The sequence below is a fragment of the Saccostrea cucullata genome, unplaced genomic scaffold (genome assembly GCF_032062105.1).
Source record: "Saccostrea cucullata isolate Sc308-1 unplaced genomic scaffold, CSIRO_AGI_Scuc_v1 ctg310, whole genome shotgun sequence".
NCBI classification, from domain to species: Eukaryota; Metazoa; Mollusca; class Bivalvia; order Ostreida; family Ostreidae; genus Saccostrea; species Saccostrea cuccullata.
Genome location: NW_026928727.1, coordinates 217,501 through 236,915, shown reverse-complemented (window position 1 = coordinate 236,915; position 19,415 = coordinate 217,501). Strand labels below are relative to the sequence as shown.

The 19,415-nt window shown below is 34.9% G+C and overlaps 2 protein-coding genes across 2 annotated transcripts in view; both read left to right on the top strand.

The window, feature by feature from the left end:
- Positions 1 to 331: 331 nt before the first annotated feature.
- LOC134278569 (uncharacterized) overlaps positions 332 to 19,415 on the top strand; it is a 71,111-nt gene continuing 52,027 nt past the window's right edge. The window contains exons 1-17 of the mRNA XM_062760879.1: positions 332 to 644; positions 4,733 to 4,841; positions 5,175 to 5,320; positions 10,603 to 10,786; positions 10,962 to 11,192; positions 11,441 to 11,671; positions 11,917 to 12,210; positions 12,493 to 12,741; positions 13,985 to 14,340; positions 14,753 to 14,833; positions 14,922 to 15,030; positions 15,236 to 15,484; positions 15,946 to 16,221; positions 16,366 to 16,623; positions 16,890 to 17,275; positions 17,550 to 17,612; positions 17,860 to 17,965. Of these exons, the coding sequence (XP_062616863.1) occupies positions 482 to 644; positions 4,733 to 4,841; positions 5,175 to 5,320; positions 10,603 to 10,786; positions 10,962 to 11,192; positions 11,441 to 11,671; positions 11,917 to 12,210; positions 12,493 to 12,741; positions 13,985 to 14,340; positions 14,753 to 14,833; positions 14,922 to 15,030; positions 15,236 to 15,484; positions 15,946 to 16,221; positions 16,366 to 16,623; positions 16,890 to 17,275; positions 17,550 to 17,612; positions 17,860 to 17,965 (3,491 nt within the window). The 5' untranslated portion in view covers positions 332 to 481. The remainder of the gene's footprint in view (positions 645 to 4,732; positions 4,842 to 5,174; positions 5,321 to 10,602; positions 10,787 to 10,961; positions 11,193 to 11,440; positions 11,672 to 11,916; positions 12,211 to 12,492; positions 12,742 to 13,984; positions 14,341 to 14,752; positions 14,834 to 14,921; positions 15,031 to 15,235; positions 15,485 to 15,945; positions 16,222 to 16,365; positions 16,624 to 16,889; positions 17,276 to 17,549; positions 17,613 to 17,859; positions 17,966 to 19,415) is intronic.
- The window catches only part of LOC134278558 (uncharacterized), a 4,402-nt gene continuing 3,325 nt past the window's right edge, over positions 18,339 to 19,415 (top strand). Inside the window, exon 1 of the mRNA XM_062760864.1 lies at positions 18,339 to 19,415. This exon is cut by the window's right edge and continues 464 nt beyond it. Within this exon, the coding sequence (XP_062616848.1) occupies positions 18,346 to 19,415 (1,070 nt within the window). The 5' untranslated portion in view covers positions 18,339 to 18,345.

The window sequence follows — 19,415 nt, the reverse complement described above, 5'->3', positions numbered from 1 at the left end:
TAATTTGTGTGAAATAAATTTAATTGTTTATTCGTTCGCGTTATTAGATTCAGCAGGAAAAAAATATAGTGTCATTTGTGGAACAATTCCGAGTGCGATCTATTTAACCATCATGATGTCTTAATGAAGTTTTTAAATAGTCGCGGTTAGCATTAACCGCACAGCCAATATTTACAGTGTAATCTCAATGAGCCATGTCTTTCTAAACAAATATCCAGCAATCGTGAATTTCAAAATTCAAAAATATACTAACCAGTCTTGAAGAACCATGAAAAAAGGCATTTAAAAGGCGTTGGCTCGTTCAAATATAAATACATACCGGTACTTTAATTTCCCTTTAAATTTGGTCAAGACCTTATAAATAGTGAGCTGCTTTAGTTCCCCTACATCACTCCCTCGGTGGAACGCTTAGAGGAGGGTTCACTGCATGAACAGCGCTACTGTGGACATCAGTGTATAGCGTGATTCGGGGAGGGACTGAATGTTCAAAATGTCGGTGTCCCCCCTCGCCGGGGCTCTGTGCTGTGTTCTCCTTGTGTCTTGGGCCTCAGCAGCAGAAAAAGATGAGGATGCAAGGTCACCCGAAAATGAGGACAAATTCACGGATTATTTTGAATATTACATTAAAGAAGCCAACCATTCAGGTAATATTGATTAGATGAAACAAACACCACATTCATGTTCTCAAAGACGAGTCTATAATGTTAAGGGTATTCTGAAAAGGGTTAATATAGGACTTGCATAATTTTTGTGGCCATTTTGCAATATTAACTTTATACATGATTTTTTTTGTTGTGTAGTAGTGCTATCAAGTTAATGCTGACATGTTTTTACTATACGAGTTTTTATTTTGTTATCCATTCACTGATAGAAATACCTAGTTGGTTTAACTAATGTGCCTAGTATCAGATACATTACCTAGAAAAACTACTTCTGAGGTAGTGATTGTATGGACAGTAAATTTACTAGTCTTCTTAGTGACTTTCAGTAGTTATTTTTTTCAGTGTTGTTGATGGCACATTTTAATGTGCATTGTTAATTGAAGTATTTTAATATCAAAAGGACTCTCTCTCTCTCTCTCTCTCTCTCTCTCTCTCTCTCTCTCTCTCTCTCTCTGTGTGTGTGTGTGTGTGTGAGAGTGTGTGTGTGTGTGTGTTCATAGGACTCAATATTTCTTTCAATAAAATATTTTTACATTATGCTATTAAAAAAGATTTACTTTATTTTTTATTCTAAAAATTTAAATTATAAGTATATATATTTTTTTATTTATAAATTTTCTTCATGTAAAACAGAGGATACAAACGGATTACATGTTTGCAGGAAATGAAGGGGGTGTGGAATACATGGTGTGGTTTCCGTAAAATGTAGCTGCTTTGAGTTTAAATTAAAATGTACTTCATTAATAAGAACAAGTGATTGCTTGTATTTTATGCTTTCTCTCCTTCCATAAAATCGTGAAAACTTTTACATGTTACATTATATATTGTACATTGCAACACCAATGCAACAGAAACATACAATGAAGAAATCTAGATTATCCTCATTCCATGCAATTACGAAAAACATGAAAACCTGTTAAATTCTTTTGTACGGGACTTTATAATTGATGCAACTATGATTTTCTTATATAAAGGGAAAATATACAGTGTATTATTGTTTTCCTCAATCTCTGCAACAAATTCGTGGTTTATTTTCTTTCTTTCTTTCCTTCTTCTTTCTTTATTTACATTTTAACCCGAACGGTGGACTCTATTGAAAATTTTATTGACATAAAAGAATTAAGTCCTTGGGGCTAAAGGTAAATGCTAAATTGATTATAAAGGATAACGGATGACTGAATCCACTAGAATCCTGGGAAAGTTGTTTGATACATTCTAATGCATTTTTTATGGTCGACTGAGTGTCAATTTGTTTGAAATCAAATTTAGAATGAAATTTGCACGTGGTAGAAAATTTATCCCCAGCCCTCACTTAGCGCACTGGACACTGGTATAGTCTGTTTATATAACACAGACATTACGATTAATGTTCAAGTTCTGTTCGGTTTTGAAAATTAATCTGCATCTTTCAGATTTGAAATATTTGATCTAATTACATAGCATAATAAATATACATTGCAAAATCGGCGTAAATCTCCGGGATTAATATTCTTTGGGGGGTATTAATTATTATTTATATGATTGAATAATTTCCATCTCTCTGATTGGCTGAGATCCAACTATGTTAGAAAAATACTACGTTGTATTGACCTGCACGTGACGTTCCAGGTCAATACAAGGATTTATTTTCTCTACATTGATCTAAAAATAGATTGAGAAATTCCAAATTGATACAAATTATTTTGTAAAGCTATTTAAACGACTATGATTTTTTTTTCATGTGAACAAAACATAAGCGAATATATATTTTAGGGTGAGGGTGGTAAGAGGGGATGCAGGGACCCCCTCCAACACTTTTACTGAACAACAATTTTTTTTTACTTTTTGGCAGTCAGTTTTCCCTGATAATACTCCTTCCTTTCAAAATCTATCCTATAAAAAAGACTATAGAGCTGACATAATTTTTTTCATTGATAAAAAAAACTTTTCAAATTGATACGACTGGTAAGGTTTATTCACATTTTAATTCTGCTTCTCTCTTGTATTTGGCTAGGACTTAATAAAATGCAAACAAGTAATGAGCTGTATCATTTTATCATTGAATCATATAATAAAACAATTATTGCTGTTTTTTTCGGTCAGTACAATGATTTAGCCATCTTTGAAGTACAATATTCACCTCGCCCTTCGGGCTCGGTGAATATTGTACTCCTTAGATGGCTAAATCATTGTATTGACCTCAAAAAACAGCAATAATTGTATAATGTTTCTGTATATTCAAATTTGGTCAAATCATTCAAGGAAAACGGGAGGGATGGAGAATTTCGACACTTTTATATAAAAATCATTCAACTCCATAATCTATTCCTGCAAATTATTAAAGGGTTTCCAGGGTCCATAAACATGTATCTAAATTTACATGAAATAACGCTAAAAACCTTGAATACGCACACCTCTCCCCTCCCAAATGTCCATTTTTCTGCAGGATCCACCTATAATTTATATTATGCTCGTGATTGTTTTCTTGATTGGCGCTGAAAACAGGTTATTTTTGTTTTAATAAGTGCAAATAAAATGAATAAAGATTAAGATGAAGGTTGTGGGTGTTCCCATTCAATTCTTTAGGATGATGGGTGAAATTTCAAAGAGATTTGAAATCTAGGTTTAAAAAATGATTCACTCATTTTATCAATGACATTTCAAAATAAAGTCGATTTTTCAAGGTTGAAAAATTGTAACGATAAGAAAAGCAATATTGTGGGCGGTATAGTTATGATCGAGCTTGATTCACATCTGAGAGTAAAGAATTTCGAAATACCACATTGGACGAGATATGCACCAAGATTTTGGACATAAGATGCCTTGAGTAACACGTCCATTTTTTACTCTTGTTGGTACACTGCACTGTTATTCGTTAAACATCGAAAAGCCCTATGTAGTTTTTTTTTTTTATTTTTTTTTTTTTTTATTATTATTATTTTTTTTTGAATGTGCATATATATACAGAGAGAGAGAGAGAGAGAGAGAGAGAGAGAGAGAGAGAGAGAGAGAGAGAGAGAGAGAGAGAGATTGTAAGCTGGAAAGAGGAAAGAGCTAGAACATACAGGTGTATATCAGGATTTCTATTTACAATATTTAATCGTAAGTTTTAGAAATAATAGAGTTTCATTGTGGTTCAGAAACGTTCCTTCTATAATGCACAGACGTCTTATATAGAACCTTTTAAAACATAAACCAAATTTAAATTTGACAAGGTCTTGAATTAATCTTCAAAGTACACATTCGACTTCAACGACACCACGTCCAAAATATATTGACTTTCCTGGAGGGTGAGAATTCGGTCCACCATTACCCTCTTGGGAGTAAATATATTCATTAGGACACTGTTTGTTTAGATATTTATTTGAAGTGAAACTTGTGAAAGAAGAATGAAGTCCAAATATGTATATAGTAGGTCAAAAAGGAAAACTGGTTGTATAAGTCATGATCTGCATTGGCGAAAACGTGATCTAACTTTTCAACTTCACTTTTTTAATGTAATTTATAAAATATTAGTTATAATAACATAGCAAATTGTAATTATGCATATGTATAATTTCACCCCCCCCCCCTTCGTTCTTTTTTTAAATAATTTTTTTCCAAACGTAAGAATTTTTATGCGTGCTTCTCCCGGGTTATCCCCTTCATTGTGTCCTTTCTGACATAATTTATTTTATCAAATAAACTATGCAATAGTCATAAAATAGTCATATTGCAGAGTTTATTTAATAAAATAAATTATGTCAGAAAGGACAATTGGAATAACGTGAACAATTCCCTCCTCTCAAAAGAGAGAGAGAGTGAGAAAAAAAAAGAAAGAAACGCGTGTGTCATATTCACACTCCACCACCCATGCTTTCTCTTGATCTCTCCTTTCTTGACATCAACTACTGTAGCATTTTACTATTCTTTATACGAAAGATTGTAAAGTATAACTCTCTCGGGGTATATTATTTATGTAAAGAGAATTAATTTCTTTAATTCATTTTATTGATGCACTGAAAATTTGTTAGTATGAACAATTCCATGTTGCTTCTAATAAAAGTATTACGCACAGGTTACATAATATATATTTTCTTGGATTTTTTTAGGGGAAGGGTGCAATATGGAACTTGCCAAGATGTGTCTTTTAGGATTGTCTAATGGTACCCTAACAGCCATGATTTCTAGTGACTCGGAGGAGAAAAAAAGATCCTGCGAGTAAGCTTCATTTTAACAAAATCCTCTCTATCTACCCCCTCCCCCTCTCTCTCTAAACAAAAATGCAATACATGTATAAATATATATATGTATACGATTTTCAATATATATGTATTATTTTTGTTGTTTTAAAACAATATGAAAATAAATTTCGATGACTTTCGACTTTCCGTAAAATTAAAATGATAATAATTTTCATGCAATAAAATTTTTCAAAAAATTTTACTGACGAAAACAAAGATTATAAATTTCAAAATAAATGCAAACTTTAACTGGAGTCTCATCCAAATAAACAAGACATCAGTAAATTAATCCTGTACATTTTCTGTTCAGAATGGCCTGGAGAACCAAAATGTGCATTGAAGGAGTCATGACCTCCTGTCCTGAGCGTCAAGGGATGGAGAAAATCTTGGATCCGTACGTCCCTCTTCTGACCTCCATTGCAGAAACAGTTTGCAATGATGAAATGGATAAAGATGGTAAATCTTTTATTTATGCAGTGTACTTTCTAAGGGGTTGCCATCTTGAGTTATCATTTAGCATTTTTCTGCTTGTTTTTTGAGTAAAATTGCAAATTTATCTAAAAGTTTAAAAGATCCACTGGACTCAATGTTATTTCGAAACAATTTAGTTCGAAGTAATTAATAATGATTAGAACAAGTCACGTGATTAGTTTGAAGGATGCCCGCGTGAGTTTTTGTCATGAGCAGCAGATGAGGCTGATCAGGTAGCAATCATTTCTCAATAGTGCTTTAGAAGACAAGATAATGTGTCCATATAAATAAGAATGTGCTGAGGTTTTCTTTAAATGAATATTGTTTTATAGAAGCAAGTTGTAAAAATGGTTTCGAAAACAGAACGGGCTAAATCTCTGCCTGGTGCAAAGAAGAAATTTAACACCACTTAAATGGCTCTATCATAGACTACATCGGGTCACATGTACTATCTTTTCTGATAAGATTGATGTTAATCGTTAAAAAGTAATAAAGATCATTTTTTGGATTTGAAATTAAAATTCGTGAAAGTTGAAGTAGGGTCGAATGTCCCAGCAATGATTTCAAAGGGACTTATTCTCAGAGTTTGACTTTTTAAATTTTTTTTTACACGAGAATCAACTGTAGACAGATTTTTACACTAGTTTACAAAGGAAAATCTCTATCCTGTTCAAGTGGTTGTTGATTTTTGGTCAGGGTTGTGACCACATAGAATAATCTATAACTTACTATCTCCTCAGAACAGGCCTTAATCGGTTCACCACAGTTACATGTAGAATGATGTCCCATATGAGCTTAGTTGTAAGTTATCAAATTGGAGCAGATCTGCTCAGAAATGGTTTTGAAAAATACTGAATGAGTTCCACTGAAAATAAACTTTGTGTTTTCCCATTGTTTTATGTATTCACTTATTTTAATATTTCCGATTGTGTTCTATAAGGCTAAGTGAAAATTTTTATGTACAGATGTACATGTATTATAAAATCATCAACTGAAACAAATTAAGTTGTTAGGGCAGAGATACTTTGAAGTTTTGTCAGCTGTTCTACCTTCCCAGGTATTTCACATTTTAACTGAGGTTAATATCGAGTCTTGTTTCTGACAGAGTGCATCCCGTAAATTGTCATGATTTTTTCCCTGTGTCATAAGCCAGATTGTATTACTGTGATTACAGACCTGTATTGTAGAATACAGAGTTAATGTGTGATTTGACCCTCTACACAGCCAAGTGGCCTAATTGTATCGACACACAATAAGTAGTGACAACCCTCAGTCACGATTTATTGAAATTTTCTTTGTAACACTTTTCACAAGTTTTGTATGAAGTTGTTTAATTTGGAAGTGCAAAATGTCAGTATCCTCGGCACAGGAGTTCAGGTACCTAGCAATTTTAAGATAAAAAAATAAGTAAATATTAAAAATTAAATACGCACAGTGAATTAGGTATGACATACCCGGTATTTCTAATTTTTATTTCCTAAAAATTTTGGTAAAATTGGTGAGTAAAAAATTCCCCTGACAATGATAAAATGTTCAAAATAATATTTTTTTTCCTTCATAAAAAGAAGAAATTTAAAGTAAAAGTTTTCAGAAGAAGTGAAATATGGCTTTTCTTTGCAATTTTATGCACTCTAAATAGTTATGAAAATGATGAAATTCAGTTCCCCCCCCCCAAATTCTGCTTGCCCTGCAAGATTGGGGTCTGGAGTGACCCCCAGCTGATTTTCCCAGTATATCTCAAGAAAGGGTAGTTTCCCTCCAAACCTAGATTAATCACTGTAAGAGGATAAAATAGAAGAACAATTGTAAATAATATATTTTCTACATGATATATATTCAGAATTGATCAATTAAGCCATTATAGTATAAAGATCATACAGACAGCAAGGGACTTCTTTGTGTCTCATTTTACTGGCTGGAAATTTTACTTACTGGAAAAATTCTAGTAAATCAGTGTACTTCTTATTGATTTTTGAAAGTTAAAAATAGGAGTTTAATTATGTCGCATGACTGAAGTTTTATTTCCATCAGTTATCAATCATGTGTAGATTTTTTTTTTTTACTCTAAGATTTGATCTTTCTCCTGATCGTTGAGTTTATTCTCTGGGTCTCATGTATATAAAATGGACAGTTCCAGAATTTTGTGTGTCAGAGGTCAGGAGGCATTGACCAGGCTAAAATTAAGTTAAAACTAGAGGAACTGTGAGCAATGAGCTCACTAAATGATACCCCCCCCCATTCCCGCCACCTCGTATATGTATAAAAAGGCTGCTTAGTATCCATGTTTTGCTATGGGAAACCCAAAATATGTGTCAGATCAAAATCTAAAATAGGAGGTGCACAATGACAATATGTAATAAAGATTCTTTGAAAATTTCATCAAATTTCATTCAGTGGTATGAGAGGAGTTGGGGATAAGAGATTGTTACCTCAAAGTGTAACAGACAGACGGAAGGACGGACATACTGATTACTACATACCCTCCTGCTTTTTAATTGGGGGTATAAAGACCTATTAAATGTATCATGTGTATTGATACTAGACATGTATACATATCATAATCAGATTAGGGACTGTTCAATGCAAACTTGAATTATTAGTCAATTTAGTGCTTTTATCTATATGGAAAGGTCTTTTTAGCTCACCTCGACGAAGTCGATATGAGCTTATGCTATACCCCCTGGCGTTGGCATCGGCGTTAGCGTCGGCCTCCCAGGTTAAAGATTTTGGAGCAGGTCCATTCCCAAGGAACTATAACCCCTACCTGAACCAAACTTGCATAGATGATGCATCCAGGGATGTACACTACCAGACTTGATTCAAATGCTGGTTCTGACCTACATTTTTTAGATGAGTGATCAGGTTGAAGTTTTTGGAGCAGGTCCATTCCCAAGGAACTATAACCCCTACCTGAACCAAACTTGCATGGATGATGCATCTAGGGATGTACACTACCAGATTTGCTTCAGATGCTGGATCTGACCTACATTTTCCAGATTAGTGACCAGGTTAAAGTTTTTGGAGCAGGTCCATTCCCAAGTAACTATAAGCCCTACCTGAACCAAACTTGCATGGATGATGCATCCAGGGATGGACACTACAAGACTTGCTTCAGATGCTGGATCTGACCTACATTTTCCAGATGAGTGACCAGGTCAAAGTTTTTGGAGCATGTCCATTCCCAAGGAACTATAAACCCTACCCGGACCAAACTTGCATGGATGATGCCCCTAGGGATGGACACTACCAGACCTGCTTTGGATGCTGGATCTGACCTACATTTTCTTTCTCAAGTAACTATAAGACCTACCCGAACCAAACTTGCATGGATGATGCATCTAGGGATGGACACTACCAGACTTGCTTTGGATGCTGGATCTGACCTACATTTTCATTCCCAAGTAACTATAAGCCCTACCTGAACCAAGCTTGCATGGATGATGCATCTAAGGATGGACACTACCAGACTTGTTTCGGATGCTGGATCTGACCTATATTTTCATTCCCAAGTAACTATAAGCCCTACCTGAACCAAACTTGCATGGATTATGCATCTAGGGATGGACACTACAAGTCTTGCTTCAGATGCTGGATCTGACCTTCATTTTCATTCCCAAGTAACTATAAGCCGTACCTGAACCAAGCTTGCATGGATGATGCATCTAAGGATGGACATTACCAGACTTGCTTCGGATGCTGGATCTTACCTATATTTTCATTTCCAAGTAAGTATAAGCCCTACCTTAGCCAAACTTGCATGGATGATACATCTAGGGATAGACACTATCAGACTTGCTTCGGATGCTGGATCTGACCTATATTTTCCATACAAGAGACCAGGTTAAAGTTTTGGGAACAGATCAATCCCAATGAACTTGAAGTCCTTGATATCTGCTGTATTAACAAAGTTATGAATATTTGTTTACACTAGGGCTGGGTATTGGCCGGAGATTTCGTATTGCGATATATTGCGGTATTTTGAACTGTATTGCGATATGTATTGCAATATTTTCAACGTAATAAAAATGGCATTTTTTCACTATATTTACTTTCATTTACACGCAGAATGTAAATAACCAAGATAAATAACCTACAAGGAAAAAAATCTTGTTGATTTCTTTAAGTTATGCTCTGAAATGCTCCCACAAAACAACTTCTGTCTTAATGTTTGGCTTAATAACTAACATTCACAAGTCCATTTTTATATTTAATGACAAAATTCCTTAATCTAAGCATATTGCCAATATATCGATATTACAAAATTGTATTGCGATACGATATTTTTTGTCATTGTATTGCAATATATTGAAATATCGATATTATTGCCCAGCCCTAGTTTACACTATACCTGTTTTTCACGCTACACGTGTAGAAATGTGTATATGCCATGTAAGGAGTTAAACACAACTTTCAAGAATATTGTTGTTGGGATAAATACTATATAAATATATGTATTAAGAAAATATGATGTGAGATTTGCCTTACTTACACTGATAACATTCGTAGAGGTGAGCTTCAAAATCTTTCATTACCTATGTTTTAATCATGGTATTAAATTCTGTAAGTACACTTAGGATTGTACCAAAATCTCATTTAAGTATGTCCCATGAAAATTTACACACTAAACTTGATTTACAATTATCAGCTTTAATTTCCCTGGACATGTGTTTGTTTGTATGAAAATCTTATGTTCTAGATAATGTTCTAGATATTGAGCATTTAGATCATCATGAACATTGAATCCAAACTTTTCCTTTGTCTAGTGTTTCAAAAGGAGTTCTGTAGATTTTAGGTAGTCATGTTATTTTATTTCCAGATATTTAAATACCCTTCAGACTGCTTTTAAGCCCCTCAAAACAGTTCAATGTATAATTGTAGAAATGCTTTAAATGTTGTGTGTATAGCACTTTGATGCTTTCTGAAACTTTTATATTTAGACACACGTGAATCATTTAATCACGAGCATATTCTGAGTAAATTGTTGTTAGTTTAACTTGTTCAAATGTTATATGATTACTTTTGAGTAGCATTTATTAAACATGACCCGATTACATTTGCTTGGTTGTTTGTCCACTTTGATATGATTATGCAAGATAGGTCTATGTTGCATTGAAAAATGGAAATTATTACGAAGAGGAAGAAAAAGGTTGACTTCAGAAAATTATGGAAAAAAAGAATGAAAATTTGGTTTTATAACACGTTAGAATTTTAAATGTCTTTAGGCTTTTACTTTAGGAGTGATTGACAAGTTAGAAAATCTTTTACAGAACATAATGAAGAAAATGGAGAGAACCAAGAGAGAGCTAGACAAGATGCCTGGTCGGTGTCTAGGGAAGACAAGATGGGTTGTAATCTGGACTTGGTGGGGATGTGTATCTCTGGCTTCTTCTATACAGCTGTTGGTTCTTCTCGTAAAACATCCCCATTCTCATTCACCGATGGACTGTGCTGGTAAAACTGGCCTTTATTAAAATTTCAATGTTTTATTCATAAGTATGTAAATTGGACTATATCATTCCTAAAATATCTTGTTATTTGTTTGATATTTTGTATTTTTACATTTCTTTTCTTTAAAGTTTGTTCTTGTAAATCTGATAAGAAGATTCTGATGTCTTTTATTTGATAGGCAAACAGGAACAAGTTTATCTTGTCTTGTATCCACAATGCCAAAGTGTCGTCATGAGAAGATCAGAAACTTTGTTAGTATGATGGCAGCCCAGCTTCAGATCACACAAGAGGCAGCATGTAAGAAATCTAAGGGCTGTAACTTTGAGAGAGCAATGGAAAACATGATGGCATTCCAGAATGCTGTGGATTCTCCTCTTGTCCAGATGCAGGGATCCCCCTTGGCATGCAGGTTTGTACTTCGAGACACTAACATATAGAGACAACAACTACGAAGTTCTCTGTAGATTGTGTTTATTTTGAATTTGCATGTTGAATGATTACTTGTATAATGGTTTACAACTTGTTACAAAGTAAAAAAAAAGTTATACAAATTATTTCAATTACTGTGTATGAATCAAAAATAAACTGGCTTCATTTAACAGTTTGTGTCCCCCATGTTTTCCAATTTAGATGAACAAGACTTGAACTTTCTTTCAGCATTATGGATGTGACATTAACAATGACCATGTCTGACCTGAAGGACTGCCCACAAGAGGTTTACACAATGGTCAGTGGAGGAATTCACGTAATGTACAAGGCCAGGGAGGCTGTCTGTATGAAGGGGAAGTATCCTCACATTGACATGCCCAAGGTCCCAATGCTGGATGAGGTGACCACACTCGGAGCTATTGTTAACAGTCCTTTTGCAACAAAAGAAACTGTTTGCCCGTGAGTACAGAACTATTGAGTTCAGATTTCATTTAAATAGTTATAGATCAAGATCTGTACATTCAATGTAAAGCATGCAGAAAGGAATTATTTCGTTCTATGAACATCATTCTCATATAATATCGAGTGACTTTGTGTATTTCATTATTGCAACCAAGTTAAATATGTTATTTTATGTTGAATTCATATTATGATATTAAGTTATACAGAAGCAAATAATGTAATTTCTTGTCTCTTATCTTTAGGTTATTTGAGATAGCCATGAAGAAGCTGATGACAATGAAGTCAGACGAGGTCTCGCCAGACTCGGTAATGCATCTGATGGACACCAGCATGAGGATGATGGGAGAACTGTGTGCCGACGAGAAAATGTGGGCCGATCTGATGAACCGCACCCTAATGAATGACCCCAATCGACCCTGCATGTTTACAGAATCGACCATGTGTGACCTGGATCGTGCCCAAGTCTGCGTCGCCCAGTCTCAGCTGGATATGCTGCTGGGTGATGTGGAAATGTTTGGATGGGAGCCTGTTTGTCGGTATGTTGTGTTGTGAACTATTAGTGATCTTAAAAAAATTCTTTTGTAATGTAAAAGATTTATTCAAAATTAGAGTTGAGGAATTATGACATGAATTAATTGATTCATTGCCAAAACATCTTCAAAATCTGGGAATGAGCTTAAAAAGAACGGTATTGAATTTCTGAGCCATGTCCATTTGGAATTCAAAAAATGTGTTATTGCTGATATCTTAATTAGCCTTTAAACACTGCTTGGTGTGTCATATTCTGTTGAAAGAATTTCATTCTATTATTTATACAGTGGCATTGAGAAGATGACAAGATGTGTGCAGTACATGACAAATGGATGCAAGAATTCCTCTGAAGTGACCATAGAGAGAATCAGTCCCAAAGTGAGGGAGATTTTCTCCACTGCTGCCGATCACTGCCCAGTCAAAACCTTACTGGAGATGAGAGGGGCATGCTACCCCAGGAAATGTAACATTCAACAGGCTCTCAGCTGCTTCAGCATTCCAACTGAGAGTGACATCGCCTCTGGCCAGACTTGCAGGTATGTCAGCTAAAATGGTAGTGGTGGTGGGGGGGGTATAAGGGAATGAGATATATTAAAGAATTACAGATGTACATCACTCTATAGATGAATGGTTATACATACAGGTGACTCTCGATGGCTCGAACTCCGATCTCTCGAAGTTCTCGATCTCTTGAAGTGAACCTCTGGTCCCGTTTTTTTCCTCTATATAACTAAGCAAAATTACTCCTGATCTCTCGAACTTTTATCTCTCGAAGTTCTCTGTGCCTTTAGGGTACACATATTTCATTGAATTTTACTCCCTATCTCTCGAAGTTTTGATTGCATGTGTATGTACAAGCCAATGAAGCGTAAAATTGATGCAGCCTGAACTTACCTGGAAAACACTGAACGGCTGGGGCTTGGTTTGAGGTGTTAATTGGGTGTTTACATAGATGACACTTCACTAGTTGGTAGTCCATGTGTTGATATAATTAATTAATTATTGTTGGTATATTATAAAATGTTTTTAAATTCACAACTTATTTTGACTTGAAAACGAGATGATTTTTAGAAAATAATTTATAGTCGAATCTATAAGTTCCCATAGGCTATGAACTTTTATTAGAGTCTACATAATCCCAGTATGGCAAATATTGCACAAGAAATTCCTTTCTCAAGGACTAAATACCGATTCAGAAAAATCTTTTGAACAGCTGCAGTCTGTAGGTGAAGGACCCTATCAAGCCGCGGAATAGTCAAACCGACAATTGCTATTCGGATTTCATGTAATCATTAAATAAGAACAAATAAGTATTGAAACTTTAGGAATTCGTTTTATTTAGTCGAAATACGATCATTGTTGTTGACATCAAGTAAATATTACCTGTAAAATATGATAGAAAACGTGCAATGACTTTATTTACATATCTTTCCGGTATCTATAAAAATATAACTTCGATGATCGGAACTGAAAATTCCGGATTTTATTTACTTTCTATCTCTCGAACTTTTCTTGCGGTCCCTTGAACTTCGAGAGATCGAGAGTCACCTGTATATCAAATTCAGAAATCAGTAAAAAATAAATTTTTGTAAAGTCCTTGTATTTTGTGCCTTTAGGGTAATTCTTTTTTAATTGTATGTGACTGTATATATTTTTAATTGAAAATGAAAGGTAAATGCTAGAGTTTTGATAAGAATGGTCTATATGTCCAGATGACCAATTAATATGCAATTCAGGATTTTATTGATAACTTCTGAACTTGAAATAAATTCATTTCAGTTTCATCAACAAGACACTTAGCTGTGTAACAGGAAACATCAATGGATGTGGAATGTTGGAATCTGCCCAGCCTGTGGCTTATGCATTAAAGAGATACCTGGACTGGCTCAAGCCTTACTGCATGGACGTTGTGGCCGACCGGATGCTACAGGCTCTCCCAGAGTGCAGCGTCAAATACCTGGACGGATTCAACTTTGTTCTGACCCACTCCACCAATTTTACACAGGATTTCTGTGGCTTCCACATGCACATGGCTGATCAGTGTGATGAGATGGATGATTTACCTGCCTTTTCTACATACAGCAAAGCCAAGCTCTACTCTAGGGCTGCCATGATTTCATGGATGTGTCAGAAAAGTAGGTGTTAACTTCTGAAATGTGCATATCTTTTAAAATAAGGAATTTCCTGATAAAGGGAAGTAGTTGTTAAAGACATAAAACAGATCATCAACACATGAAAATGCAGCAGAAGAATTAATTTTGTTGACTTGTTTTGACTAGAGGTTCTGATGCTGCATTGTTGTGAAGTGTTGGTCATCTGTTTTACGTTTTCAAGTTTACAACTTTAGAGACAGACCCTATTGAATAATGTTTTAGATATCCACACATAAACGTGTACTTTCGACCTAAAGGTGTTGGTCTTACGTTTTTCTTTGGTTTCATACTCTTAATTCATCAAATGCTGAATATACAGAAAAGATATTAATAGATAAAAATGAACAAGAGTTGTTCTGAAAATAATTTGAAAGTAAAATTCTCTGTCTTGTAGATGGTTTTGGTAAAGTACTGAATGAGACTAGGATAAAAACAAGAATGGAGGAGCTATACATGGAATCCAAAAGTGTGCCAGGTAAACAAAATTCTCCTGTAGAAATCTTCATTTTATCTGAATGTTAACCTAACTATAGAATCTATTGTTAATGTGCTCAATATTTCAGAAATGGAGATGATGAATTATGAAATGGCTGGGTCATGTTTGACTGTTTACATGCTGCGGCTTTTAGAGTTTTTCTCTTTACCTATTCCCCAAAGGGAAGTTCTCTGCAGGTACAATTTTATTTTTGTTAATGATGTAAAACAAAAAATATACAGGTAAATGTAAAGAAGTTGGATTAAGTAATTTGTCAATTTTGTTAAAAACAAAGAAACAAAACCAAAAAAATGAACAAGCAACCAAAAAAATATTATAATAAAACCCAAGCAAACCAAAATGCAGAAGCAAATATTTAATTATCAAAGTATTTTTTTGTAGATCTGTTGAACATACTAAAAAGTGTGTGCATGACCACTTTGCCAATGCGACAGAAGCCAGGAAACGGACAGCTATGGACGCAATGAAGGTAGTGATGATGCTTCACCAGCAGGTCTGTCCCATGGAGATGATGGAGAGGCCAAAGACAAACAACAATACCTGTAATGTCAACGCCAGTGTCTGGTGTCTGGGTATGATGGGAAAATATCTGTCCTCGGCTTCAGCCTTCCACACAGAAACTCACTGTGGGTAAGTTATCAAATGTATGGCAAGTCATTAACCCTAACAAAAGTATTACCAGTGGAAAATATACTGCAATATTTTAACATCCCCCCCCCCCCCCTCCATTTGATGATTTACTTTATGACTAGAATTTTACAAGTATTTTAGTAACTGTAAACCAACTTTTATTTGTGTATGAGAATTATTTGCGAGAATCGTGATCTACTTTAAGTTGCGCGTATTAATCGCCGCTACCCATTTATTTATTTTTGCTTTGTTTTTGTAGAAAATGTTTCCTTATTCGTGAAAATTAATCGTCGCGGATTGATTTCAAACTGAAGAATTGCAAATAAAAGATGACGCGAATAATAGTTGGTTTACTGTATTTCAAATGCAATTATTACTCTTCAGATTTTTTTTCCCTCCCCCTCTCAAAGATAACACAAGTGCAGTGCAGTAATGCTTAATAAATAAATTGTATATTACAGTGCCATAAGCATGGGTATGCATTGTGTTTACAACAACACTATGAACTGTTCAGCATCTGAGAAGGCGCTAGTAAAAGAAGCCATGGAACCTATTCTTAGCCTAGCAGGATCAGCATGTGAAGTAAACACTGAAGAAGCATGTAATGTAACCAAGGCTTTGATTGGTCGATTTATACCAGAGACATGTGATCAGACAGCCATACAAAATTGCTGGGATTGGTACAACAATGCAAAGGATTACTACATTTCAACCAATAACACAAAAGCTCTCTGCAGGTATTTCAAAAAACATCAAGAAACTATAATAGAGAATAAGAGAATTTGGGATTCTATGAAAAATTTGTGTGTGCGTGTCAGGGTTGCAACAAGCTAAGCAGTATTTCAATTTTATGGAAAAGAATGTGTTTCCTTATCATTTAGCATGGGACAGCAGGCAGTAATGTGTGCTCAAGCCAGTTCTAGAAGTTGTGATGAACCAACCACAAAAAGACTTGTAACAGATCCTATCCAAACCCTCAAAACCGCATTACAAACGACATGCAGGGCCATGTTTTCTGAGATGGAGACAAGAGCTCGGGACAACAGCACAAAGACATGTGAGATAAAGCCAGCAATGGTGCCATGTGTCGGGGATGTAGAAATGTGTTTTAGCAGTTCGGATCCAGCAGAAATTTGCAGGTACTTATAGATTTTGATTGAGGGGATGGCACAAATTTAATATCAAATTAAGATTCTTTATTTACTAAATTTGAAAAGAAATCTCTCATTTGATTACAATATGAATCATATTTTAGGATCATAATTACATAGCCTGCATGTTTTTTGGTGCATTTTGATGTTTCAGATACATGATGGTAATCTTTAAACAAATTCTTGCTTACATCAGTAGAATGCCAGTGTTCTTCCAAAACAAAGTGCTACAATTGTATTTACATACCTTGTAGGAACCAGGACTCCATCAGGGCCTGCATTACTCTTATGATGAAGGGCTGTGACAAATACATGGTGTATTCCTACTCCTCCTCCATCAAAATGAATCAGGACAGCTTGGAGGAAGCCATTAAAGGACCTTGTAACCTGGTCCCTGATAACCTTCCCACAATGCCGAGCAACTTCTCCCAAGACATGAAATGCATAGCAGGCAATGCCGTGTTTGAAAAGTATTTGTTCGACAATTCTGCCACAGAGGGAAATCTTTGTGAGATTTTCACAAACATGTCAGAGTGTATTTTGGCCAATGTCTCAGCTGTTTCTCTACCTTGGAGGAATGCCTTGGAGTCCATCAGTCATACTGTTAAGAAGCAAGTGCATTTCAGGTGCTCTATTGTAGGTAAGGAAGATTAAGTGTCAGTTACTCTTTATTTGTGAGATTTTTTTTTTCATGGAATAAACAATCTTCTCGTAAAATTTTCATTCTCAGGTATATTAATCTTAAGTGAAAAAAAGTTTTTCAAAAATAATTTTGTTGAATTTGAGATCTTTAGACAAAGTTATTTGGTATGTTTTGCAACAATTTTAATTATATGGACACTATAAAATAGTTGCAAAAGTATGTTTTTTAATTTCAAATAAAAATATTAAATTTTTGTTCACTTTCTTTTCAGATAACATGAACATGGTATATAAAGATGATGAAAGGAATTCAACAGATTTTGAAATGCCACAAAGTATGTGTTTTAATTTAAGAAATACATATCAGGTGTTCAACTGTTTTATTAAAAACCAAGGACACAAATTTTGTTTTTCCTGTGCTACAATTAATATGCTTTGGGAGAAAACCAAAATGCTTAAAGTACCTTGAGCATGGAAATATACATGTACATAAGCAGTGAAGATAAAAAATCAAAATGAATGTATTTCTCTTGAATTATTGTAACGTATTGAAATAATCAAATGTGGATTTCATTCTTGTAGATTCTACTTGTGATCCCTTCACTGCCTCGATGTGTATGTACAATTACGCTGCCTCTAACCTTTTCCCGGCATTTTATCCCATCAGAGAAAGAGAACTAACATGCAGGTAGATGTACATTTTTTTTTCTGAATCCTTCATAGGGATCTGCATGTATTTATGTTATATGTAAATTGAAGGAATGGTAGAAGTAGAAAGAATACCTATTTTATTTCGTTCGTTATACTTACCAGTCATAAATATACATTAGGATATCTTCCCCTTATTAACGTTCATAACTCGCGGGCAAGCGTTTAAAAGAATAAGATTCAAACACTTATAAGACCGAGATCACATCTCAGGTGCTTGCCCAAATCAGTTCATCTTCCGGCGTGCAACAGAACGTTCATATTTTTTTGGCAGAGATTTCTCAGCCACGGAGTGATACAAATACTTTGTATTTGTATAAGGTATTGGTATAGATACTCTCTTATGCTCTTAGTTTAAGTATGGAAGAAGCCAGTTTTATTTCGAACGACGAATTAAATTCGGGCTCGGAATTCCAGAATTTACAGTCAGTAATGGAGGCCAAAGGAAAAAAACCGCGGTCCGGTAGGAAATCCTCCAGCAAAGCTAACGAGAAAATGGAACAATTAGAAAACAGAGTCAACGAAAGGTTAGACACTATGATGAATTTTTTAAGAGAAAGTATTCAAACTTTGTCCAGCAGTGTTTTAGAGAATACAGCTTCTCATAATGTACACGAGACAAACGTGTCTCATAATTCGTTAGCGGATCAGGATACCGGTGGTTTATCCACGCGGAGACCTGAGCCCATGGTATCAAATGTAGACGATTCATCTGGAATGCGTCGGATTATACCTTTGGAAAGTGAAGTCCAAATTGAAGGGACATTAAGTGTGCCTGAAATGGACGATATGATATCATTAGCTCCAAGTGTCAGAGAAGTACGTGAGCTATTGGGTGATAACGAATCCTCAGTTCAAGAGGAATCTATTACTGCCCATGATTTTGATAACAATCAACATAAGTTGGACAGCAACAACAACAATAGATTTCAGAACTTGATCAATAAAAGTGACGAGCATACAAAAACTCTAACTGATATTTTTGGCAATGTTTCGTCTTCAGAGGAAGAAAAAACTGGATTAGTTTTAGACAAAACACAAGAGGAGATCTTGAAAAAGTCATGGAGAATTACTGATCCTGAACGCTTGTCTGCTTATAGAGATGAATATAGACAATGTTTCCCTGTTCATCCAAACTCGGCAGCATTTCTACAAGTTCCAGGGCTAGATGACATTTTAGAACCAATGTTAAGAAAAAAACACGGAAATAAAACCAAAGGTTGGGGGAAAAGTAAACATTTAATTTCCCAGCCGTACAAAAGTATTGAAACTTTGGCATATCAGGGACAGATAGCTGCCCGTATGGGTATTATTTCATTAAGCTACATGCAGCAAGCTTTAGGAACGTTGTTAGATTCTATAACTTGTCAAGATGCGGACACAGTTCAAGCAATTAAAGACATTTTCTCCATGTCTACCAAGGCACTAGA